The sequence below is a fragment of the Pinus tabuliformis genome, chromosome 4_1 (assembly GCF_031772625.1).
Source record: "Pinus tabuliformis cultivar Carrire ecotype Pingquan chromosome 4_1, CPIR1, whole genome shotgun sequence".
Classification (NCBI taxonomy): domain Eukaryota; kingdom Viridiplantae; phylum Streptophyta; class Pinopsida; order Pinales; family Pinaceae; genus Pinus; species Pinus tabuliformis.
The window spans coordinates 639,067,636-639,094,274 of NC_142303.1; the positions used below are offsets into that span (position 1 = coordinate 639,067,636).

Consider the following 26,639-nt stretch of genomic DNA (forward strand, 5'->3'; position numbering starts at 1 on the left):
ATGAACAAATAAACACATAAAATAGAAAGAAAAAAAAATAACAATTTCTGCAAACGAGAATAATATTCTTTAATAAACAGAGATGTACTAGTGAGATAAGCTTAAATTGAGCATTTAATTCAGCCTACATTGGTAAATTTATTTACACTTAAAACAGGGAACTTCAAATTGAAAACAAGAACAGAACACAGAACACTTATAAGGGTGAAAGGCATATGAATTACAATTCGCCCTACCATATAGTCAACAAAATTGGAACTTTTAGAAAGACCAGAGTTATCTATACAAGTAAGTTGGCTACAACCTCGTAAGAAAAAACAAAAAAACAAAAAAAATAATAAATCAATACCAAATGTAACAAAAATTAAAATTTTACCTGATAAATCAGTTGATCTATTCCACAGCTTCCTTGCCAACTCCAATAAACCAATCAATTTCTCCACCCAACCATATCAGGGAAACCTCCTTCCTTCAGTACCAACTTCAACAACAATGGAAAATCTCGGGCAAATTAAGGAAGCTATCTTAACTTCCTCTCACACCACTTAGTCTCCATGAACCACGTTAATCAACTTAGGAATTTTTCTGCTTAGGTTTTAGCAATTATTCCAGCAACATTTCGTTACCCCGCCTTGTGGTCCCCTCCATGGGTAAAATCCTTCAATATTTATAACAATTGAGTGGAATGACAGCTCACTCCATGCAAAATTAACCGAATTTTAATTTATAATAGTCCATATTATTCACTCCCCTCCCCCCTAAACGGCACTTTCTCAAATTTTCATTTTTTTTAATTTCCTAAATTATGTAATGTTCATCACCCATGTATCCCCCCAATATTTTTCTTACTATTTATTTTTCAAAAATAAATAATTAATATGGATATTTCTAATTACTTATTTTCCAAAGCTAGGTAATTAAAATTTGTATTAAAACGTTATTTATTTTAAATGCCCCTTTAAAATGGGTAAATTGAATTTAATTCAACTCATAGGTTAATTTATATTAATGCCCTTGAGTGATGTTTCTCAGTCAGAGAATAGGAATTCCACACCTTTATTGTGCACTTTTACCGACTCATTAGGACTTCGCGCCCTTGCCCTGTACTTAGGACTCCACATCCTAGAATCAAGACTCCACACCTTAATCTATTCCAAAGAACCAAGACTCCACACCTTGATCTTTCAAAAAGTTAGGACTCCATGCCCTAATATTTCCCTCAAAGCACTGATTGTGAGCTCATACACATCCAATGATCTGTTGGCAAGGTCTTGTTTCTCCAGATCTGCACACATCATAACCTCATAGATTAAAAGTATCAATTTCATACTGAATTAATTCAATTGCATTTAACCCAAATGTATACATGACCTCCACATTCATTCATTCTTTGAGCATCCCTCTTGGCAAGTAACTAAGTTTTCTACCGAATCGTGCTACATACAAGGTTAAGCATGCATAATAATGTAAACCATAGATCATCAGCAAGATTATGGTCAGTTAACTATTCCACATAGTAGCTCGCGTTCATATGTCTTAAGCTAGATATAAAACAAAATGAAACATATACCAACGTAGATCTGACATGCATAATTAATCACGTAACCACACATAAGAGGATACATAACCATGTATGTAATATGTATATATATATATATATCAGTATTCTCCAATCAAGTGACCGTTCCAAATCCATAACATATAAGTCTGCCATATGTAATCTTTTCAAGATCACCCTCAATAGGGTCACAAAACTGTGCTAACAAAAATAGGACACTACACAGACTGGAGTTATATACAGCAACACATCACTCATTGTTTACACTAATAAGAGATCATCCTCATATAATAAGATTATACATCCCACTTATTACGAATTACTCAGCTCCCTCAAGGATTATTGTACAAGATGCTTCCATGACCATAAATCTCCAATTAAGAATTCTGGGTAGGCAGATAGAAGCAGTGTTGAAAATATCGGTATCGGCAAAATATCGGCGACGGTCCAGAAAATATCTTATCGGCAATATCGGCTAAAATATCGGCAAAATATCGGCAAATATCGGCAAGCATAAAAAAAAAAAATTCAAATTTTTAAATATAGCCGATATTTTCAAAATATCGCGATATTTTGCCGATATTTGCCTATATTTTCAAAACAGAAAATATCGCGATATTTTCTCGGCGATATATCGTTTTGCCGAAAATATCGCGATATTTTCGAATATCGCTGATATATCGCTGATATTATCAACAGTAGAAGCATGTGATCAATTGGCAAAGCCTTTGATAGTGGTGAATGTATGTTGCAAGGTCTATTTCCATATTTTCCAAACTCGATGGTGGTCATAGTCAAAACTAGGTTGAATGTCACCCAACGACAATATCACGCAACTACTCATCTACTCGACCCATTAAACTACAGGTGGTACCAAATACTAAATGAACGTGGCTTCAAAGGAGTATCTTAGGAGTAGGTTATAAGAGAATTTATCATACACAATGAAATTGGATAACTTATACAATTATTCTTTGCTTCATAAAACCTCCATTATTAAACTTGTATTTTGCCACGTTGATTTCTATATTTTTCTTTAATACAAAGATGCTTCAGGCACTTCCCTGGGATATTGTAGGTGTACTAGTCCCATAGACTGCTTTTTAGTCAGATATGGATGATAATATCAATTCTAGTTTTCTTTATTTCCTCACAGAATTTCCCATCCATGGATATAGAAAATAAATATGATAGCTGCTCCATAAGCATCTACTCAACTAAGAGTACAATTCTATGTTGACCAAGAAAAAGCTTCGGTGCTATAAATGAGGGAAAGATCACACATCTAAAACCTCGTACAAAAATTTAAAAATTGGATTAGAATGACAAGACACGAGCATCAATTTCATAAGAAAACAATGTCATTTATTTTAGTTGCATATCAATAAGATAGGATGACCTCTAATCGCATGCATTATCTTTCTCCTTTCATGGAGAAGTACTAAGAGTGAATGCTGAATCTTTTCTAGCGTGTCAACTCTAACCATGATAAGATTGCCCCCGATCCTTTCTCCCACGATATATCCAGCATTATATCATGTGCAACTCCTTCCACTATAACTGGAGACACATTATAGAATTCTGCTGTCTCGTTCAAACCCTGAACATCCTGCAACAAAATTAAACTTATGTTTTCCATGTAGCAGCAATAGAATATTCTGATGCAGTCCATTATTGTGAAACTTGGTGAAGTGATATGAGAATTCCAATAGAAAATACATTAAGGAGACAGCATCAAAACCAACCAGTATCCCATCTGCATAAAAAATTATCATTTCCAAGCACAAGAGATTGAAATTTGAAATAAAAATCATTATATTTGATGAAATCTAGACATTCATCACTGTAGGTAAGTGATTATAAAGGGCTTGGCAATGATTTCATAGGTGTGGCTACCAGGCTACTTTTGCCAAATTCCAATCCTACATTCCAGCAGAACCTAAAGGCTAATTTTCTATGCAGCAGCAAGTGATTTTCAATGGCCTTCAGATATAGTAACCTAATGGAAACACTTTCCATACTGGTTGTGCATGACTAATCAAATTGGTGAAAAAAACATGAGATTTAGACGTTTAATAACTAACAGGTTCATATGTTATTATTTAAGAGTATGAATGATTCCCTACAGGTCCAAGACGTGTCTCTTTGGTAGAAGCCTACCACATACCAGCTTATTTACTGTAAATCAACTTTCTTCACTACAACGTATCTCTAATTTAGTAAGAGGACCCCAGTCTTGTTAACTAAGTCACATGATTGAGATACTGGGTGCCCATTTGTAATAGCAATATCATTCTGTTTCCTTGTGTAGCTTTTTGTTTCTTAAACTTTATTTCTTTCCATTTGATGATGGTTTTGTATTTGCTAAACTCAAGATTTTATAGCAATAATTAGGAAACTTGCAAATGGCATTTTTTCATGAAACACCATATCAGACGTTTGAACTTTCTAATCTATTTCCACATTTTAGCTCAACGTATCTACTATTTCAATGACTTCCAAATAATAGTGACCACATTTCCAGGACTTAATCTCAGACATTGAAATGGCCTTTAGTTCAGCATGTCCGTGTGTGCTCAATTAAAGAGTTAAAGTTACACCATCCATGTAGAGTCTAATAGATGTTGAGAAATCTAGGGGCAGCTAGATTAGGTGATTTCTCTTACTTTGATAACTTCTTGTGATGTTCTTTTACTTAGCTTGACGTATTTGTTATTAACTTCTTCATTCACTTGATTATTATTGTGTTCTCTATCATCAAACAGCTACCAAACAATGAAAAACAATGAGACAAGAGGACACAAAATGTAGGCTGCTAGCCAGAGCCAAAACCTCTCCTCTTGAGAGGAAAACCCACAAGAATTATTCTCTTCTTATAGAATGTTTAGAATATGAGAATTCCGAAATCCAGAATCCTACTAGAGCAACTAATTAAGTTTCTTCTATTTGTTAAATGAACTGATAAAATTATTTACTGCATCCTACGGTAAATATCGAAACTAATACACTGCAGCCTTCATAAATACAATACTACGGAAGAAAAATAATGGTGGAAGAATAGATGCACACACACACAAGTACACAGTTATTTTTGGACCATGTCCCCGGAAAAACCCAACTTGGGAAAATCAGTGCAGTAGTTGAGGGTTTTATTATTATGCAGTAGTAAATCTTAGTACAAAACTATGGATGCTCAAATCTAGCAATCCATACAAAGAAATGACTGACAAAAAGTCTAGTGAGAAAAATCTCACTCCCACTAGCGATCCGACACTGACCTTGGCTCAACATGAGTTGCTCTCTGCTGCCTCTACGCAGTCCCTGTGTTAACTTATGCAATGCTACATCTCACAACTCGAACCAGCATCTCTCTCGCTAACTGATCAATTGTTGTCTGGAAGATCGATTCTCCTGGCCTCTGGGCTCCCACTCCAGCTTTTAGCACTGAATCACTGCTTCTCCCCAACAAAATACGGATTCCCCTTTGAAGCACTGTGTTGCCTCTCTACTCTGCTCTGCCTCTATGTGGCACTCACTGCCTCTCTGCGATGCACTTCAACGGATTGGAAAATCTCCCTCCAGCCTTACTATCCCTGCCCCTCTCTCACTGCTTCGATCTCACTGAATCACCTTCGATAGCTAAATGTTGCTACTCTAGAGATCGATTTCCCAACAAAATTGAATTCCCGGTGTCTCAAGTGTGTTCTCCAACCCCCATTGAATTTCTTCTTATAATCTCTTATTGAGACATCAACAGCCAAGATTAAAACATAATCAATGGCTAAGATTAACTAGAACTCGATCCATGTCTTCTTCTAGAAGATTCTCACCATGACTTAATTAATACCCTTTAATTAATCCGTTTTCTTGAGTTTAGACTTAGAAATCATTAAAAAAAGATTAATTATTTTAATTATAGCGTCTCTAAGTGGAATTTCCATAAACAATTTCTAGGTTTTGAGAATACATGTATTCTAGCCTCTCCACCAAATTTCATGGCTAGAACACAACCGATGCTACAAAAACTAACACTCCCTCTTAGCGAGGAATGTGTTCTAGTATTGCAACCCACTGAAGCAAAACCCTGTCTCTACACTATCTCCTATCACATTATTGATGTCTAGTTGCTCTACCCATCACTACTATTCAACTCTGATATGAGTTGCATTTGTGTTGCTGTTGAACTACTGCCAGCTACTGCATCTGCACTGCAACTCCCTCTCCATCTATTGTCAATGCTACTACAACTGAAAAACATCCAAAATACTGAATCAACTGTGATCGGTATGATGCATCTGTCACCTGAGTCCTGACTGCTGCTAGACTCTGCGTTGTCACTAAAGCCTCTATGTTGTTGTTGACTCTGCTCTGTGACAACTACACTGCTACCAACTCTGCACCACACTGCCCAGTATTTGACCGCTATTAGCCACTACATTTGTCACTCTGACATCTGATTGCACCATCTGCCACTGACCCATCTTGCTACTGCATGCTATGGGCTCCCATAGTAAGGTATTGATTCATGAGGTGTACCACCTCAAGAATCCTGCCCATCCTATAGCTCTCTGGGTCTACAAAACGAAATCACCCCACCTCACTCCTAGAGGTATATCGGTGATCATGGCAAACTCTTCCTCCAATCTGGAGGACAGCCTGTCAATCTTTGTGGATGCAACCTGTTGATACTGCTTCTCCTCCTTGTCCTTCATTCTGAGAGGACATTGAGTGTTGTAGTGGCCAAGCTCACCACATCTAAAGCATTTGACCTTGGAAATGTCCTTCTTCCTCCTGCGCTACTCTTGTTGCCCCTTTGATGCGAGGGCCACATTCTCTTCTTCCTTCACTTGCTTCATCCCACTACTGCTGCTAGTGCCATTGATGGTGCTCTTCACCAAATCTCACCTCATCTCCTCCTGTTGCAGATCAGCCCACATTCGATCCCAATCTGGCAACTTTTCTCTGCCCAGAATACTCTGGACGAAGACCTGCCATTCTTCGGAAATGTTGTTTAGAGCTAACCGCACCAATTTTGTAGGCTGGGGCGCTGACCCTACTGCAGACAGCTGGTCTCGAATATCCTGAAGCCTAGTGAGGAAGGGGTCTATGCACTCCCCTTTCTGCATCCTTGTGCATCTCAACTTCTCCTCAAGATACATCTTTCGTTGCTCGGAAGATCCCTCGTATAGCATAGCAAGTGCCTCCCACATCTGTTAGGCAGTATCTTTGCCAGCTATGTGAGACACCACGTGATCTCGAACCCAATCGAGAATCAACGTCTTTGCTTTCTCCATCTCCTTCTTGTAGGCCTTTAGCGGATCTGCATCTGCGGGTACAACTACCACACTATCAATGTAAGTTTTGAGATTGTATTCATCTAGAAGACAGGAAATTCTTGCCTTCCAGATCACATAGTTGGAGGCTCCCTCCAATCGATCCTGATCTCTCAACCCTGTTGATGCCATCTCTGAAGAAAGTCGAATTCCTCCTCTTCTCCTTTGCGCAGCTGTTGATTGCCTCTACGCAATCCTTGCTGGAGTGGGCAAATCTGCTCACAACTACTGCTCCTTTGCTAGGAAAAATCGAACTTCTGGGCTAGAAGCTCCCTGAGGAAAGAATTCCCTCAGTGTGTTCTCTTCCTTCATCCCGATACTATTTTGCACTAGCAAACTGCTGTAAAATAATTGCGTCCTAGGTGAAGATCTTCTTTGCAAGGAAAATACTGTTTCTCCCTCTGCCTCTGGTAATATTTGATCTGGAAAATTTATTCAATGTCTACTCTCTCAGAGAAATAAATTTTTCCTCAAATATCGACCCTCTTGGCTAAGAACTACGCTGACTCTGAGGGTTTCGAATTGTTGCCTCTGCGGAGATTCGAAATTTCTCTTCCCTTATGCTATTGAACTCTACGGCTTACAATCTGTGCTCCAATACCATGTGAGAATTCCGAAATCCGGAATCCTACTACAGCAACTGACTAAGTTTCTCCTATTTGTTAAATGAACTGAACAAATTATTTACTACATCCTACGGTAAATATCGAAACTAATACACTGCAACCTTCATAAATACAATATTGTGGAAGAAAAACAACGTTGGAATAATAGATGCACACACACAAGTACATAGTTATTTTTGAACCAATATCCCTGGAAAAACCAAACTTGGGAAAATCGGGGCAACAGTTGAGGGTTTTATTATTATGTAGTAGTAAATCTTAGTACAAAACTATGGATGCTCAAATCTAGAAATCCAAGCAGAGAAATGACTGACAAAAAGTCTAGTGAGAAAACATCTCACTCACACTTGGCAATCTGACACCGACCTTGGCTCAAGATGAGTTTCTCTCTGCCTACGTAGTTGTTGCGTCTCACAACTCGGACCAACGTCTCTCTCACTAATTGATTAGCTGCTATCTGGAAGATCGATTCTCCTAGCCTCCGGGCTCCCACTCTAGCTTCTAACACTGAATCACTGCTTCTCCCCAGCAAAATACGGATTCCCCTTTGAAGCACTGTGTTGCCTCTCTGTGGCACTCACTGCCTCTCTTCTATGCATTTCACCAGACTGGAAAATCTCCCTCCAGCCTTACTATCCCTGCCCCTCTCTCACTTCTTCGATCTCACTGAATCACCTTCGACAACTGAATGTTGCTACTCTGGAGATCGATTTCCCAACAAAATCGAATTCCCGGTGTCTCAAGTGTGTTCTCCAACCCCCATCGAATTTCTTCTTATAGTCTCTCGTTGAGACATCATCGGCCAAGATTAAAACATAATCAAAGGCTAAGATTAACTAGAACTTGATCCATGTCTTCTTCTAGAAGATTCTCACCATGACTTTATTAATACCCTTTAATTAATCAGTTTCCCTAAGTTTAGACTTACGAACCATTAAAAAAAAATTATGCATTTTAATTAAGTCGTCTCTATGTGGACTATTCATAAACGATTTCTGGGTTTTGGAGAATACATGTATTCTAGCCTCTCCACCAAATTTTGTGGCTAGAACACAACCGATGGTACAAAAACTAACACAGATGACGAATTCCAAGACCTATGACCCTTGACAAAAACCCAAGTCAACCTTCCTTCTTGAAGAGCTTTCCTTACACAACTTATAGCATCAAACTTCGACCTTCTAGCAACTTCGATCCCAACAATTTCTCTAGCAACTTTGATCTCAGCAATTTTGACCCAAGCAACTTTGACCTAGTAGTTTCAAATTTTCGTTGCACATGAGAGAGAGAGAGAGAGAGAGACCCAAAAACTTTGACTCTTGCTTCCCTCTTGAACTTCGCTTGCCTTAGGACTTCTTCTTTTTAAGATCGAACTTATTGTACTGCTTCTTCGTATATCTTGAATGTGTGCTCCAAATGAGGTTGAATGCCTCTTATATATAGGCTTTCCAGGGGTACGAATTGCCTCCATGAGGCCGACTTGATCTTTCATGTAGGTCGACTTGTTGCAGCAAGGTTGACTTGTCTTGGAGGGTCTTTTATGACTCAAATAAATTTCTTTTACATAATACAAGATGCCCAAAGGGGTCTGTTGTAGCGGCTACAACCACCCTCCAAAATTTTGGCTTGCACCAACTTCGGAGCCTCCCTTGAGAGTTTCACTTGAGGACTGCACACACTCGGGTTCACTCCGTGAACTCGTATGAGGATTTGCATCTGCCTTGCTCGTTCATTTCATTCAAGTTTCTGCATGCTGGTGTCTAAGTTATGTTTGCGACCATGTTTTGGTTATGCTCAAATTCTTCGGTTCGTATGTGCTTGTTGTGTTCGCTATGAAAGCATCTATCACACTCACACGGAGTCACATTCATTGCCACGCAAGCATCGTCTCGATCAATGAGCGATTAATCACGAGTGTCGCACTTGTCGCTCACACCGTCGGTCAGTCATGTTGAACATGTGTGTCTGGATGGTTTGGGTCATTTCATCATTGAGTCATGTGAGCGTCTGTTCGTATGATCACCTATGCTTCTTTCAATCGTTCACACACTTAGTCATTTTTGCTGAAGTTCTCACAACCAGACTCCCCTCTGACAGCCGAACCATGACCCCACTTTCGACTCGATCGACTGTCAACCAAAATAGCGCAAAAACACGAAGCTAGTGTTTTCAAGCTGCGTTGCCCGCAAGCAATCAAATCAACTTCCATGCTGACCACCTGAACAGTTGGACCCGACAGTCACCCCAAGACTGACTCCCTTCAAAAATTGTGTAGAGGCCACTGACCTCACTCGCTCAACTGATTGAGGAAATTGCGCAGACAAGTCGGACAGACACCAAGTGCCCGTCCCTGTCTCCTTCAGAAAATTGCGCAGTTTTCCCAGTCAGTCATCTAGACAATCGACTGGATGCTCATCCAAGAAATTGTGCAGTTTTAATGAGCAGGCCTTCTGTCGTCCAGCAGACTGCTCAACTCAGAAATTGCGCATAGATGATCAGTAGGCCGTCTTCCCAGCTTCAGTGCAATTTCCCCACCAGCAGCAGACTACCAGTTCCCTCCAGGAATTACGCAGTTTCTGTTGCCAGTGACTGAGCAGCCAACTACCAGTTCCCTCTCGGAATTGCGCAGTTTTGGTTGCCAGTGACCCCAGCAGCGAAATCCCAGTTCCCTCTGGGAATTATGCAGTTTTGGCTGCCAGTCTCCTGGGTAGTTCCTCCCAAAAACTGCGCAATCCCTGCTTGCTAACCCTCCTCACAGCGCAACCTGTTCGTCCATAAAATTGCGCAATTTTTGCCTTCCAGCCCCTACTACCCGCTCGTTCCGAAAACTGCGCAGAACCTACCTACCTTTCCTTCCTGCAGCCCATAGCGTCCCTCCCAAAATTTGCGCAATTTTGCCTCCTAGCCGAGCCAAACCTCGCAGACAGTCACTGTCAACTCAGATTGCCAGTCTCCATCACTCAGTGACTCTTGCGCAGTTTTCATCAGCAGTAGCCGGAGCCATCATCCCGCTTCACAACCTTACTACCTCTCCCAGTCACCTGCATCCGAAATGATCATGTGTTATGGTAGACTAGGAGGTTTTGGATTTGATGTCGTCTCGTCATGAGTGATTGCAGGTATAGGTACATCGACAAACATGGCAAGACGACGAATGGGATGAACGAAGGGAGCACATGTAGAAGGATAGGTTCACCAACGGACGAATGAACGATGCATGCGAAACGGACTAACGCGACGAACATGCACCTTCGCGAACAGATGAGCCTGTCAAGCCTTCCAACATGCAAGCAAGGAAAAACATGCTAAAGCTTCATCAAGTGAACCAAGGACCATCGAAGACCGTGCACTTCGCCATGCGAAGGTGAAGCTGTGATACACCATGAAGACACCCATCACCCAGCAGCACTGAAGCTCAACATGCACTTCAGCAACAGCACGAATGTACCAGCACTGTCATGTCGAGTCATGTCATGAGTCATGTCGCCCACATCTCTACTATGGGCTATGTTGTCAATCAATGTGATGTAACGTGGAAGTCCAAGAGACCCACTTGTTGAACAAAGAGTCGTGTAAGTCGAAAAGTCATGGAAGTCAAACGGTCAAAAGGGTAGTTGAACAGCCACAAGGGTCAGTTTCACCCTTGGCTATAAATACCCCCTCATTTGTACATGCAAAGGACTTTTCACCTCAGCTTCTCCCACATAGCCAAGACAATCTGTAATCTTTTCTTTGAGGAGTAAGTAGTGGCTCCAACGCCCCGCACTTGGGGTTAATGATCTATGGTATAACGATGTGTCTTGAAACTTTTGCTTAATTTGCAAGCCCGCTAACAGGGCAGCACGTTTTCACACATGTATTGTATCTGTTGTAAGACTAATCTTTAACACTTGTAATGCATGTTGCTTTAACCTGTGTTCTACATATGAACTATTTCACTTGTTGTAATGCATAATCTATTAATGGAAATGTGTTGTATATGCTGTTAACATTGCTTCGCCCGTATAGACTACTCTCCCGGACATCAAACAAACCTTTCACATGAAGCTTTCTATAACAACTGTTGCACTCGTTCGGACTAATTTGTTGAGTGTTGTACGTGTTATCTTACCTTGTATGTTGTGACTGCTGCATTCGTCTGGACTACTCCGGAAGTTGTGCATGTCTTGTTGTGTTGTGTGTTCCTAGCCGAGTTGGGACTGCATCCCATCCAACTTGGGACTCACTTTCACCCTCTCTCCCTTTATAGTGAAAGAACCATTGACACGAGTACACTAGCACTCACCAGGCACGCGAACCTCACTTCTTGAAGGCAAAGCAGACCACTCTCCTGTGCTGACAAGCAGGGGTTGAGGCAAATCCTTAAGACAATGGCAACCGGGTAATAATACTGGATGGGACTCCCACACCAAACGGTGTGAGGTCTAGTTGGGACTTCATACCGGGGTGATCCCCTGAATGTTGGCAGATCCAGCACCATCAACATTTCTAGCGCTAGAAGGAGGGCAGCCAGTTGTACATGGCTAAAATTCCCCTCACACTCATTCATCAACCATTTGGTCAAGGCAGTAACTCGCACTCCCTCTCACCTACACGCGACTCTGCAGTTGGTTACTCCTCACCTCCCAGAATTGAACACGAGATTTCATATCAACACCTTCACTCTGTCTGTCCCATCACTCGCTAGTTCGCGAAAGCAGTCGGACTAATCCCAGGCATACAGCATCTTCCACACACATCTAGGAAGCCAAAAGCCACTCCCACAGGAGTTGTTGTATCATCGATGGAAGAAGCAGTCCTTGCCACAATTGAAAGTCTAGAAGAAGCTATTGAAGACGGAGAGGAACCTCCAATCTTCCCACAAGACGAAGAAGGCACTCTTGTGAACTTGGGATCGAACTCCAGTATAGGAGACGGAGGGGAAGGCAACGGAGGAGGTGGAGGTGGAGACAAACCGACAAACTCAGATCGGGAACCATCAGAATCCGAAGGAGAGGAAAAGGACTTAGAAGACGAAGAGTACGAAGAAGACGAAGAGATGGCTAGCCCGAATCTTGAATGGATGACTCAGGCTTTGGAGAGGCTCATAATTTGGTGTTTCCCATCTGTATACAAGGTACCCTACAACCAAATCTCAGTGGAAAAGGGAAACTCCTTGAAGCACAGTTTCCATCCTGAATCACACCAGAGTGGAATATTGACAATCTGAGTATTGCTCAGATAAGGCAAATGATAGACCTAATGTTTACTGAATATAAGCTTATGTGCCTTAAAGGGAAGAATGAAATAGAAGCTTGTAAATCTATCATTCAGTGTTTTACTGGAACCTTATTAAGATGGTGGGAAACAGAGTCATCACCAACATTGGTAATAAAAATGGAAAACGAAATCTTGAAGGATGAAGGGGGAGATATCATCCATAATGTTGATGGTGACCCACAAAGCAACATGATTGGGGTATTAACCTCATTCATTCTAGAACATTGGTGTGGAGGAGAACTTGAAATTGCAAATAAGCATGAAATAATTCTCATGAACATTAAATGCAATGAAATGTCCCAATATGAAGACTTTCATAGGAACTGGATTCAAAGAATATATGAGGTCAAAGATAGTAAAAACATCTTATGGAAACAAGTCTACTTGGCAGCTCTGCCTTCAAAATTTGTTGATTATCTCAGACGGCAAGATGTTTTTCAAATGCCTTTTGAATCCTTTACTTGGGGAGAAATATACAGTATCATAACCAGAGTTCTGGTAGGATTATGCACGAGCATGAAAGTAAATAAATCACTGCAAAAATTGTCAAAACTACCAGATAGTAAATCCATTTGTAGTAAATATGGCCTATCTATAGATGACCCCATAGTAAGAAGAAGAAAAGCCAAAAAGAAGGCCAAGAAAGTAAGAAGACAAGGGTACAGAGAATATCCACAAAAGAAAAGAAAAGGAACCAGGAAAGGATACTATAAGTATGTCCGAAGACACACTATTATGAACCTAAGGATATTCATCTACAAACACAGAAAAAGGATCAGTGGAATAAACTGACTTGTTGGCTCTGTGGCCAACTAGGACACACTTCAAATCGCTGCCCCTTGGCAGATGAATCTAAGAAAAACAGAGGGAAGAAATCTTTCGAAGCAGCAAAGAAGAAAAAAGCAGTAAAAATAGAAAGCATGGTGTCAATCATGTGTTACAAATGTGGTTCTAAAAACCACAAGTCTGAAAATTGCCCCAGCCTCTCACATAGAGAACAAATACAACAACAACAAATATGTTCAACTTCAGAATCCTCTAAATATTCTTCCTCAGAATCCTCTGACGAAGAATTGAATATGCACATGAATGAATGCAATTGTACTAACTCAGAAAACTACCAATGTGGATCAAGCACTAAATCAGAAAGCTCTTTTGATGAAGACTTTGTCTCTAAACCAAAAGAAAAGGTTCTCATGGCACAGACCATAGATGATGCGGAGACAAAGTTAATTGCTCAAATCAAAACATTAGAAGAAGGGGAACTGAAAGAAGAGTTACTTGAGACTTTTCTGAGTACCGGGCACAAAAACCAGGGAAGCAGTTTTTCAAAAACTGAACCCAAGGCATTATTCATTGATGCCTCTTTTGAATCCTCTGACGAAGAATTGAATATGCACATGAATGAATGCAATTGTACTAACTCAGAAAACTACCAATGTGGATCAAGCACTAAATCAGAAAGCTCTTTTGATGAAGACTTTGTCTCTAAACCAAAAGAAAAGGTTCTCATGGCACAGACCATAGATGATGCGGAGACAAAGTTAATTGCTCAAATCAAAACATTAGAAGAAGGGGAACTGAAAGAAGAGTTACTTGAGACTTTTCTGAGTACCGGGCACAAAAACCAGGGAAGCAGTTTTTCAAAAACTGTACCCAAGGCATTATTCATTGATGCCTCTTTTGAAAGAAATACAAGAGCCTTCCAAAGAAGCCAACAACAATCTAAGGCTAGATCCTTAACATTGGGAGAAGTCAGCCAAGAAATTCATCATCTTAAGAAAGAAATTGCCTCCCTAAAAACAAAGATCTCTGAGCTAGAAAAAGGAAAGGCACCTGAAGAAGAAAATGATGAATATTCTACCAACCCAAATGTTGAAATCTTTGAAGGAAAAAGGGATGACTTTATGGATTTCAGAAATATGAGAGTCATGACCATCCAATATCAACAACATCATGTTATGTTGGATATCTATATAAATGGTGAAATTTTTTCCCTAAAGACACTTATTGACTCAGGAGCAGATGTCAATATACTAAATTCAAAGATAATACCTGCAAAATACTGGGTAAAGTCCTTCAGATAGGTAATTGGGTTAGGGAACAAAGATTTATTGTATGAAGTTCCTCAGGCTTCTATCTGCTTCAAAGAACATTGTATAAAACTAAAATTTGTTGTTGCTAACATTCCTATTGATTGCATCTTAGGAAATGTATTTTTGGCCACTGTAGAGCCACATGGATCAGCCAGACTGAAAAATGGAAAGGTTGGCTACTTTATATCTGTACCAAGCTCAAATGGTAAGTTGCAAACAATCAAGCTACCTTTTATTTCTACTCCGAGGGTATCCACTATGGTACAGGTAATGTAGCAAATTGAGAAAGCCAAAAATAAACTAGAAGAGCTCAAAGAGCTAAAGACTACCATGAAAATAGGAGACTATCTTCAGACTCCTATAATCAAGCAAAGGATCTCAAGCTTGAGATCACAGATAGAAAAAGAATGATGTGTCGAAGAACCAAATGCCTTCTGGCATAGGAAACAACATTGTGTGGAATTACCATATAAGGAAGAATATGAAGGAAAACCTTGCAAGAGCAGAGCAATTCCCATGAACAAGGAATACAGAGATCTCTGTCAAAAGGAAATAGCAAGCCTGTTAGAAAGAAGACTAATCAGAGAATCCAACAGTCCTTGGAACTGCTATGGCTTTTATGTCAATAAGCATTCAGAACAGTTAAGGGGAGTTCCAAGATTAGTCATAAACTACAGACCTTTAAACATTGTTCTTTCAGATGATACTTACCCTATTCCCCATAAAGGGAATCTCCTAGCAAGGATTGCAAGGGCTAAAGTATTTTCCAAATTTGATATGAAATCAGGTTTTTGGCAAGTGGCAATTCGAGAATCTGATAAATTTAAAACGGCTTTCAGTGTCCCAACAGGACACTATGAATGGAATGTGATGCCTTTTGGGCTAAAGCATGCTCCTTCCAAATTCCAAAAGGTCATGGACACGATTTTTAAACCATATTTTGATTTGTTATTGGTATATATTGATGATGTGCTTATATTCTCTAAAAATGTCCATGACCACTTTGAGCATGTTCAGAAATTTGTGCAACTGGTCAAAAATAATGGATTGGTTCTCAGCAAGAAAAAGATTAAACATTTTCAGACAAACATCAAATTCTTCGGCCACACAATCAAGGATGGGCAGATTACTCTGCAAAAGCATGCTCTAGAATTTGCTGATAAATTTCCAGATATTATCACTGACAAAACCCAGCTGCAGAGATTTTTGGGATGTTTTAACTATGTGAGCAGTTTTTATAAGGATTGTGCCAAAGATAAAATATTACTTAACCAGAGGTTACAAAAACATCCACAACCATGGTCCTAGGCACATACAAAAGCCATCAAAAGAATCAAAAATAAGGTAAAAACTCTCTTGATTCTTCATATTGTTGATGAAGATTCTTTCAAAATTGTTGAAACAGACGCCAGCGACATAGGGTGGGGAGGAATTCTAAATCAAAAGAAGGAGAGGAACAAGTTGTCTAGTTCGTTTCAGGAACCTGGAACCCATCTGAGAAGAACTACTCTACTATAGAAAAGGAAGTCAAAGCAGCATGGAACTGCATTGACAAATTTGATGTCCACCTAATCCATAAAAAGTTTCTTTTAAGCACTGATGCCTCTGCACTCAAAAAGGTCCTCGACAAAGACATAAAGAAACCCGGAGAAGCTAAGTTTGCAAGATGGCAGGCTGTATTTGCAAATTTCTACTTTGAAGACGAACACATTAAAGGAGAAAAGAATTGTTTACCTGACTTTTTGAGTAGAGAATACTTCAATCAGAAAGATAATATCATGTTGATAGTAACAAAATGGGATCTTTCCGAGCATACGGAAATTCTAAGAAGCATTCCTAAAACACAAAACTAGGAAGAATACTGTACAAGGTGGAAATCTACATGGCAGCTAAGAAATACAAAGATACTAGATGCAAACCTACAATCTCACTCAGACATATAGCATCTAGTACCAGAAAGAAAAATCTACCCCAAAGGTAGCAAGTGGATACATGACATGGTGTATCAACGGAGTATGTTAGATGCTTATTTGGCCGAAGAATCTCTAAGCAAGGATTTTTGGGATATCAATGTAATCTGGACAAAAGGAAGCAGTAAAAAAAGAGTCTTCAATAAGTTTTTTGCTATTAATCAAACCAGATGGCCAAGATGGTATGATATGTCTGGAATGTGGCCACAAGGTGATCCAACCATTCTCTTTCCAGATACTATTTATAATTTCTCAGACTACAAAAAACTATGGTGGGACATTATGAATGTAGATGGGAAAGATGAAACTCATTACACCAGAGTAAAATTTGGGGTTACATGGACTACACAAAAACAGAGACAGTGTGAATGGTTTCAACAATGGTGGGCTGATTTTGGTATTAATAAAACAGCTATGGACCCTCTCTTCTTCCAAAAATATTTCCAAATAGAATGTAATGATTGTGGGTTCTTAACTGAGTGTTGGCACACTCCTTGTAAAACTATTGGGGATTTAAATAATTACCCAGACAGTCAAATTCTTGGTTACTTTATGAAAAGACACCATGAATGGTTAGTCATGACCAAGATAAAACACCAAATTGTTCTAAGAAAGCCAATGATTGTACGAAGAATATATACAAAGGCTTGGGACTCATGTAGATATTCCAAGATAAGATTTCCAGGGACCACACCCTTGGGAGACTAATAAAGGTTCTCGTGGGCTTGTCCTAAAAAAGCCTCTTTCTTGTGGGCTTTACTATTTAAAAGTCTCCACTATGAAAATATTTTATCTTCTACAATTTAAAGTAGCAAACAATGTAAATTTTTTGTGGGGTTTGTTCAAATCATCCACTATGTTTACTTGTACGAAGATCCTTTCCAGTCATGAGACTTGGAGCACTTCTCCGACTTTTGGTGGGATTTGACCCACATCTCAATGACTGATGGACGAGGGTACTCAATCTGTCTGTTAGTGTCAGATGTTGGTCTCCTCTATCTCCTATATAAGGAGAGAGCTAGGCTCATTGAAGGCATTTGGAGCAAAGTGTGAGTTTTGGGTTTTTAGTTTTTGAGTCTGAGAAGGAAGTTCTTACTTTTTCCTCCTTAGAGTCCGTATCTGAGAAGCCTGCGCATCAGAGTGAGAGCTCTGGTGAAAACCTAAAGTGGCCAGATTCTTAGGATTTAAGTATGTCAAGTGTGTTTTGGAGACTAAGGTTCTGAGACAGAGTCTGTAAAAGGCCAGGAAGCTTTCAGATAGCGTCTTGCTTGTCAAGTCGCAACATCTGATAAAAGCTTAAGCATTCTATCTCTGGTAAAGAGTTATAGCATCTCTCTCTCTGAAAAAATTGTAAGAAAAATCTTCATAAATAATATGAGTATCCATTTCTGAGTTGAACTTTTATCTAAGTACTTTCCTATTTTCCGCCTATGTTATATTGTTTGTTGAGGTAGTATCTGTGAGACAAGAGGTTCACTTGAGGTTCGCCGAGGTCTAAGGAGCACCAGTCCAAAAAGGTAGGAGGCCATGTGAAGGGCGCTAGAGCGTGAAAGTCCAGAGCTTCGTGTATGAGTTTGTGTAAAGGTTCGTGTATTGGTCATAGAGAAAAGACTCAACAAGAGTAAGGTTCATGTCTGAAGCCCCTGCAGCAAATTGGTATCAAAGCCATTAATGTCTGGTTCATTGTAGTTAGTACTCAAAATCTATAAGTCTATAAAATGGATAGTTCTAGAAGATCAGTCTCTTTCAGAGAGCTTGAAGCTGAAGAACAAGTTGAAGAAAACCCATTAAGAGATATGTTTGCATCATCATCTAAAAGGGTTATAAATTCTGCAGAACTTGAATATTTAGAGAGTCAACCTTCACCTAAGTGGTGTTTGCCTAGTATCTCCTCTACAAAAGTATATGATGATCTGTCTATGTTCCATCTTAAAGTTGTAACTAGAATATCTATCAAAGAGAGTGTTATTCAAATACAAGAAAACTCTGATTCTGTACAAACAATTTCTCTGCTTGATACTAAAAAACTTCAAGAGATATGTTTGCATCATCATCTAAAAGGGTTATAAATTCTGCAGAACTTGAATATTTAGAGAGTCAACCTTCACCTAAGTGGTGTTTGCCTAGTATCTCCTCTACAAAAGTATATGATGATCTGTCTATGTTCCATCTTAAAGTTGTAACTAGAATACCTATCAAAGAGAGTGTTATTCAAATACAAGAAAACTCTGATTCTGTACAAACAATTTCTCTGCTTGATACTAAAAAACTTCAGAATGAAGCCAAGCAATTGGGAACCAAATATCTACACATGGGATGTATAAGAATAGGGATCAATCCCCTAGTACATAGAGGGCTGAATACTTTTGTTCTTGCCATAGTCAGAGATTTGAAACATAATAAGTATTCAAATCCATTGATAGGAGGGATGGTGGTATCATTGAAAAGTGATCTTATTTGTCATCATCTGGCTATCCTTCATAATGCTACCTCGTCTAAGTCATGTTCTTCTCAGAATCCTCTATCAAATTTATGTTTCCTAGTTGTAGGTGAATTTCTACAACCTTTTGTCAGTAGCCCTGTTCCAATCCAACCAAATGCTTTCAAAAATCAAAAATGAACATCAAAAATAGAATTAGCTCTTCATGATGGCCCTTCATCATGACATTTGCTTCTACAACATCAATATCTTTTCTTTACGAAACCATCTCCAAGGCTTCCATTACTGAGGTTATCCTTCTTCATCGTACTCATCAGGGTCTTCATAACTTCTTCACATACTCCTTTCTTCATCATTTCTATACATAGTTCCTTCTTATTAGAAACCTTATGGCCCATCTCCTTATATTCTACAAGAGGTCTTCATAACTTATTTATGGAGATGTCATAGCTAGTCTTTTTAATATCAGATGTTGATTATCCATGCTATTTATGTAGTTGTAGACACGTCTTCATGAACTTTGCTTTCAACTTCTATATATACTGCTTTCTCAGGATTTCTATACATATATCCTCTTGCATAGGAACAATTGATGCTTGCCACCTCATATTCTTAATGAGGTCATATGATGTTAATTTTATCATGTCATAATGTAGAAGAGTTCAAGGCATATTGTTTTATGCCTTTATGTGTCCTTCATAAGGAAGAGTTCCTTCTTCTTCAATCATGCTCATGAGATAGAGCATTCCAACCATTCTATCTACAACTAAGTGATGACACGACTTTACCTATCTATTAAAAAAACTACTAGATGTATGCACGCTTCTTCCTACATATTGCCATCTAGACTTCCTTTAGCATCTTTCTTTTCCTTGCTTAAAGATGGAGAAGTACTTCAACAAAATTATCATGTTGCACATTTTTGTCATCTTACCTTCATCCTTCCAAATTGTGGATCCCACACAAGGTGGAATGTAGACTATCTATGTAACACTTGCTTCTTCCAAGTAGAGGTGAACCTTTCCAACAAAGATTCTAATGGAGGATCCTTGATGATCCTTGTTCTACAAATGCTTTCTTTCTAGTGATGATGAGGTGTGATGATCTCTTATCTTCCTAGCTTGTTAGATGACTTGCTTCAACCATGCAAATGTTGTTTCTACTAACCTTTCATGCTTCTAATATGTTGCCATCTCAGTTACTACTATAATGCATCTGTAATGCTCCCTGTTGTCCTGAAAAATAACTCAATGTATGAGAGACCTTTAATAATAGAGGTCTTTCACTTCTTCCTTCTTTGTTTTCTTCTCTTCCGATTCTTCTACTTCTTCGAACACATGGGCTTCACTTCTTTCTTTCCTTTTCTTGTTTCCCTTCCTGAGTTTAGGATAATTTCTTTTGAAGTGCCAATATTCATTGCATTCATAACACTAAATCTTAGACATGTCAATTTTCTTTTGAAATTTCTTTTGAGGCTTGAATTTTCCAAACTTTCATTTCTTCCTTGTCATCGCTACAAATGCTTGTGTTTGCTCATTTGATCGAACATCATTCTTTGCTTTTAATCTGGTTTCTTCAATCTTACATAATGCCCATAGATCATTGAATGGTGTAGCTTCCTTCTTTCCATAGATGCTTGATCTGGTAGTGCATTGAATGCACAAATGGTCATCTCTGGATTTGACATTATTTCTCCTAGCTACTGTAGTTGATCTCTAATTTGAGATGCCTTCATGTGATATGAAGCTACCCCTTCTTCCTTTGATACTTTCATTTTGTATAATTCAATTCTTAAAGATATTATTCCCCAACTGTACTTACAAAGTACAACTCTACCAACTTGTCATAGATCTCATTCGATGTCTTCAATTTTGATCCAAAGGAAATGAGAGAATCCTTGATAGATTCAATGAGGATCCTTTGAGCCCTTATATCTCCTGTCATATATTTTGATGATGCTTGAGATTGTTCTTGAGGAGGCTTTATGATGGAGCCCTTGACATACTCAAAAGCTTTATTTTTGTGAGAATCAAATCTATTCTCCTCTTCCATGCAAGGTAGTTTGATGTCCCAACAAGTTTATTGTTCTCCTTGCAGAAAGTAGTCATTTGATTTGTAGGTTGAGACATAAATATAAATTACTTATTGATAAATGAAGATACCTTCTTGATGATGATGTCTTCCACTAGATGCTTCCTTGATGATGATGTCAACTTGTGAGCTTTATAAGGAGGTATGATCGTCCTTCTTAAAAATGACAAAGATTCTTCTCTTCAAAATGAGGGAGATCGCTTTGATTCCTTTGATAATGATGAAGTGTTCTTCTTGTTTCCTTTGGATGATGATATGGACTGTGGGAGACTTCCCAAGATGCTTCAAGATTCTTACTTTTGAGATGGATGTAATGTCCTTGAGGTCTTCTACATTTCTTCCAGAAGTTCTTCCTCAAGATGATAGAAATTACTAGTTCTCCTTGATGCTCTCTTATATTTGGCCCTTATGTATCCCTTTTCAATTGAATGATCTTCAAGGTTGCCTTTCCTTGTCACCATAGCTCGTATACCATGTAGAGAAATCTAGGGCATCTAGATTAAGGTGATTTCTCTTTACTTTGATAACTAATAGTGATGTTCTTTACTTTAACTTGTAGTATTTGTAATTAGCTTCTTCTTCTCTTGATTATTAGATTGTTCTTATCATCAAATAGCTACCAAAACATGAAGATCGATAGAACAAATGGACGCAATATATAGGCTACTAGTCAGGGCCAAAACCTCTCCTAGAGAGGAAAACCCACAAGTAATTCTCCTCTTCTTATAGAATCTTCAAATGATGAATTCCAAGACCTTTGGACTCAAGAGTGAGACGCCTCCAAGACCAAGTCAACCGTCCTTGTAGATGAGCAACAAATTTTCAGCAACTTCGACCCCAGCAACTTTCTGCAACTTCGACCCCCAGCAACAATTTCAGCCTTTACTGTAGGTCTACAACTTTTCGGCCCTTCTGCAGCAACTGCAACTTTGCACGTGTGGGATAGATAGGTTATTTTAGGCCTCCTTACTCCTTCGCTTGGCTTGCTTCTTCTTTCTTGAACAAATAGATGATATGTCTTGTCTTTTGATTACGGATTTTGACCTTCCTTGGAGATCTGAAATTTCGTCCTATGTAGCTGCAGAAACCATAGCTTCCTCTTCGCACATGTGAGAGAGATTGACCCAAAAACTTTAAATTTTGTTGTCTTCTAGTCCTTGTCTTGTCCTTCGCTCCTCTTTCTTGTTCTTCTTCTTTTAGTGATCGAACTTTCTTGGATGATGTCCTTCAAATGAGTTTGATTGCTTCTAATATATAGGCTTTTAAGGAGGTCAAATTACCCTCATGAGGCTAACTTGTTCTCTTGCAGGCCGACTTGGTCTTCGAGGGACACTTTGACACAATTTGACTCAAAATAGATTCTTTTGACATGAGACATGATGTCCAATGGGGTCTATCACATATGACAATGACTCTTTTGCTTCTTGACTCTATGACAAACACTAGAAGCACACAATGGTTGCTTTGACCTAAAACAAATTGACCTAGAGCATGAAACCCATGGTATAAAAATAATAATAATATTTTTTTCTTTCTCTTTTTCATCAAATACATAAGATATAATGAAGACCGAACCTAGTTACACATTTCAACAATACATACTACATAAATTTATGATATTAAAAGATAATATATATATATATATATATAGTTAGTTAGTTAGTTAGTTATTAAAAAGTGTGTAAAACCTTATAAACTTATACCTGAAGTTTTATATTTATATTGCCTGTATTATTATTTATATATTAAAGTATAAATTAAATATTACAAATTTATATGTGTTTACAAAATTTAAGTTTTATGTTTATATTATAATGGCCCAAGACTTCACAGCATCTTGCAAGAGTATAAGTCTACCCTTTTATGTACTATTAATGGGTCATTTCAGATGGCCAGGTTTTGCGTACACATAATGATCCAGCTACATGTCAGGGTCTTCAAATTGTATTACTCGAGGTTAAGCTAGTGGGTATGAATATTGTAGCCTTTTCCCTGATATATATATATATATGAGCTGCATGTCAGGGTTTTCAAATTGTATCAGTAAAGGTTAAGCTAGTAGCCACGAATATTGTAGTCCTTTCCCTGATTTGACACACACACACATATATGCCATTTCCACACCATATGCAGATCCTTGCTTTTCAAAAATCTGGCATCCGTATCTGTATCTGCATCTGCATCCACATCCATATTTGAATCCTGGTAACTTAGTGTGCTTGTAAAAAATACATGCGAGATATGTCCTAGTGTTTGAAAACTTGTTCATGGTCCCAAAGAAAGGATGATTTGGCACTTTGCACACATTGTGGGATTATTGGCAGCATTAAAAGGGAGCCAAAAAAGGACAGATCCTAGAAAAGAATTTCTAGAGCTCATTACCATGGTAGAAAAGGTTCAAAACAACCAAACTACTCATGCGAGCCTTTAAATCAAATTTATATTTATTACTTTTCATACTTTACAGACTCGGTGGTGTGATGTTCTTCGCAATACACTGATTGATGTTGTTCATTATTCACAACGCTTCAAGGGGCCACCCTATTGATCTTTATATGCCACTTTTGAAGATTGAAGAAGTGTTTGTCATCATAGGTTTCCCCGGCGAAATCAAGGTCCTCCCTGCTAATATTATTCTGGAGTCCCAGACCTTGACGGTATCTTATTAAAGATAACTAATTGTGGACTTCGTCATGTTGCACAGACTCAGAGTAAACATGGTTATTCAAAGTATCCATTGGTGCCAGGGCATGAATTGTGTGAATTGTGAAAGAAGTTGGCATCTATGTGGTACATTTTAAGGTTGGCAATCATGTTGGAGTGGGTACATGTGTCAATTCTTGTCATCTATGTGAATATTGAAATGAAAATTGTCCACTGGTTTCAGCTACGCATTTGCTCTGTGCAGGAATTGCTGTTTACAGCCCTATGATTCGTCATCACATAACTCATCCAGGCAAGTCCCTTGGTGTAATTGGGCTAGGAGGTCTCGGTCAAATGGCAGTAAAACTTGGAAAGGCTTTTGGACTGAATTTAACAATTTTTAGCACATCCACATCAAAGAAGGATGAAGCATTGAACATTCTTGGAACAGATAAATTTATACTGTCATCTGATAAAGTGCAGATAAGACTTCAAATGAGAGCAAACTCTGTGACCAAAAAATAGTATTGAGAGGGACATTGGCAAGAATTCATATAGCAGCCTATTTCCAAAAGATGACACCACCATTCATCTTCAGATCTAATCTGCTCACATTTCCAGCAGATTTGCCCAAGAACTAAACAGATACACAGTTTGTCATCCAAGGATATCTCAGATACTTGATCAGTGGTTCTGGGGTTTAAAACCATGCATAAGTTGGGAAACATTATACACAAGGCCAGCTTATGTTTGAAGAAAGGACTGATCTGTTCTAGTTAAAGGTCAGCATGTTCTAGCATTACTAAGCCAGCTGACCTAAAGTCGAGGTTTCCTGTGCTTTCTTGTACCTAATTACTAGGTCTGACTCATTTTTTTGGCAATTTAGGTAAAGAAAACTTGTATAAATATATAGTTTAATCAGCCAATTGAGCAAGACATATTCACCCTCTGCCAGAAGTGTTTTGGCCACCTGTCTTGGACTTCTATAGATAAGGAATGAAACTGTGCCTCGGGCCAATGTAGCAGCAGTTTGTAAATGTCAAATGATGAGCTGATCACCCTCTGGACAATATTTTCTAAGCATCCTCTGGAAAGGCTCACTTTTCTTAATCTGATGCATGCATATTCATATTTCCTATAAATGTAAATTTAATTATTTTGAACCATGTATAAGCTAAAGCATTTACCACTATGAAATCATCACTTGCACCCATAACAAGGACAGGTGGAGCATGCCCTGGGGGCAGAGGAACTGGCAAAGACGCATTAAGCTTCCTTAAGTCCAATAGTGGCACACTTGAGCTATTTCTCAATAATTCTTGATACCTGCAAAATGATACATCATAAACACCCCCCATGAAAATTTCTCCATATCATCATGCATACAATGTGATCACTTTATTGATAATGATACAAAAACAAAATTCCTGCACACTTCCAATTGAAATTTAAAAACATTTCAGAGAGCATGCAATTGTACTAAAAATTGATTTGATTCACATAGGACAAATACCTTGAGAAAGAAGCAGCAAATTCCTTTTTTAGAAAAACAGCAGCTCCAAGCTCTCTGATCTAAAAGGTAATATCAGGTTGAATAATAATGGGATTTCTGGAACTATTACCTCGTACTTCCAGGTTGTTTCGTCTGATTGAAACAATAAGCGGCAAGCAGAGTCTCAGTATGCATAAGATGGGAGAAGGGTGAGACCTCGGGGTTCACCGCAATCCCCCCCCCTCTACGAGACATACAGGTATCTTTGAGACCGACCTGTAGATGCAGTACCATGCCTCAGTCGACTTATGCTCAAAGAGTCAGAGGGAATGGTTCGAGATAGAGACAATGCAGGGCGCCTCCAGATCCCCTCACAGCTACAGCACAACAAACAGAGAATAATCAGCAGCTTCTTCCTTTCGGCCTCGGATTTTAGGAGTAGCCCTCACTCCTTTACTACCCCCAAGATCATACAATGGATTTTCTGACGTTTCCAGAGGACCCAGACAGAGAGAGATTGACTTGCTCGCCTCCCTCACCATCGGTCATCAGATCCAGGAGACGCTGACCTCATTGACCTCATCTTCAGCTCCCTTTTGCTTCTTTGGAGTTACACAGTCTAGCGGCAGACATACTCTGTATTTCTCATTTTTGGTCATTTCATGTGATCTTATACATTCTCTAATTGTACCGTTATTTCATTCTAGTTTTATTTTAGTCATATTTCGGTCTTTTTAGCTTTGAAGTTACAATGGAGTCACATTTTACACTCCCACATTTCTTGTATCTATGCCAGATGTATCTTTTAGTCCCACTGACCTACTCTTGTGGTCACCCGAGGACATTAATAAAATTATCTTATCTTACCTAAAATATAAAATCGAATATACTGTATCATTTCTTCATAGTCTATCACACCCTTGGTCAGCCAAATCTCTCCCACCAGGTCAAGGAGAGAGAGTTTCTTCCTCTATTGCGGGTTGGAACTACAATGGCTCTATATGCTCCTCTCTCAGTAGGTTCTGGGATGTGTTCTACACGAGATTTTGTATTCCTTGCCAAGACGTACAAGAGCCCCAATAGAACGCTCCCAAGTCTTACAAGAAGCTCGAGGATGTGGTGGGGAAGTAG

At 38.9% G+C, this 26,639-nt stretch overlaps 1 protein-coding gene across 4 annotated transcripts in view; it reads right to left on the reverse strand.

Annotated features, from left to right (window-relative positions):
• Nucleotides 1–2,854: 2,854 nt before the first annotated feature.
• Nucleotides 2,855–26,639, reverse strand: part of LOC149177672 (alpha/beta-Hydrolases superfamily protein) — a 112,155-nt gene continuing 88,370 nt past the window's right edge. For 2 of the 4 annotated variants that reach the window (XM_089420182.1, XM_089420180.1), the window contains exons 7-8: nt 25,204–25,342; nt 2,855–3,167 (exon numbers count right to left, since the gene is read on the reverse strand). In XM_089420182.1, coding sequence (XP_089276308.1) covers nt 3,024–3,167; nt 25,204–25,342 — 283 coding nt within the window. In that variant the 3' untranslated portion in view covers nt 2,855–3,023. The remainder of the gene's footprint in view (nt 3,168–25,203; nt 25,343–26,639) is intronic. The other 2 variants (XM_089420181.1, XM_089420183.1) reach the window with 2 other exon arrangements.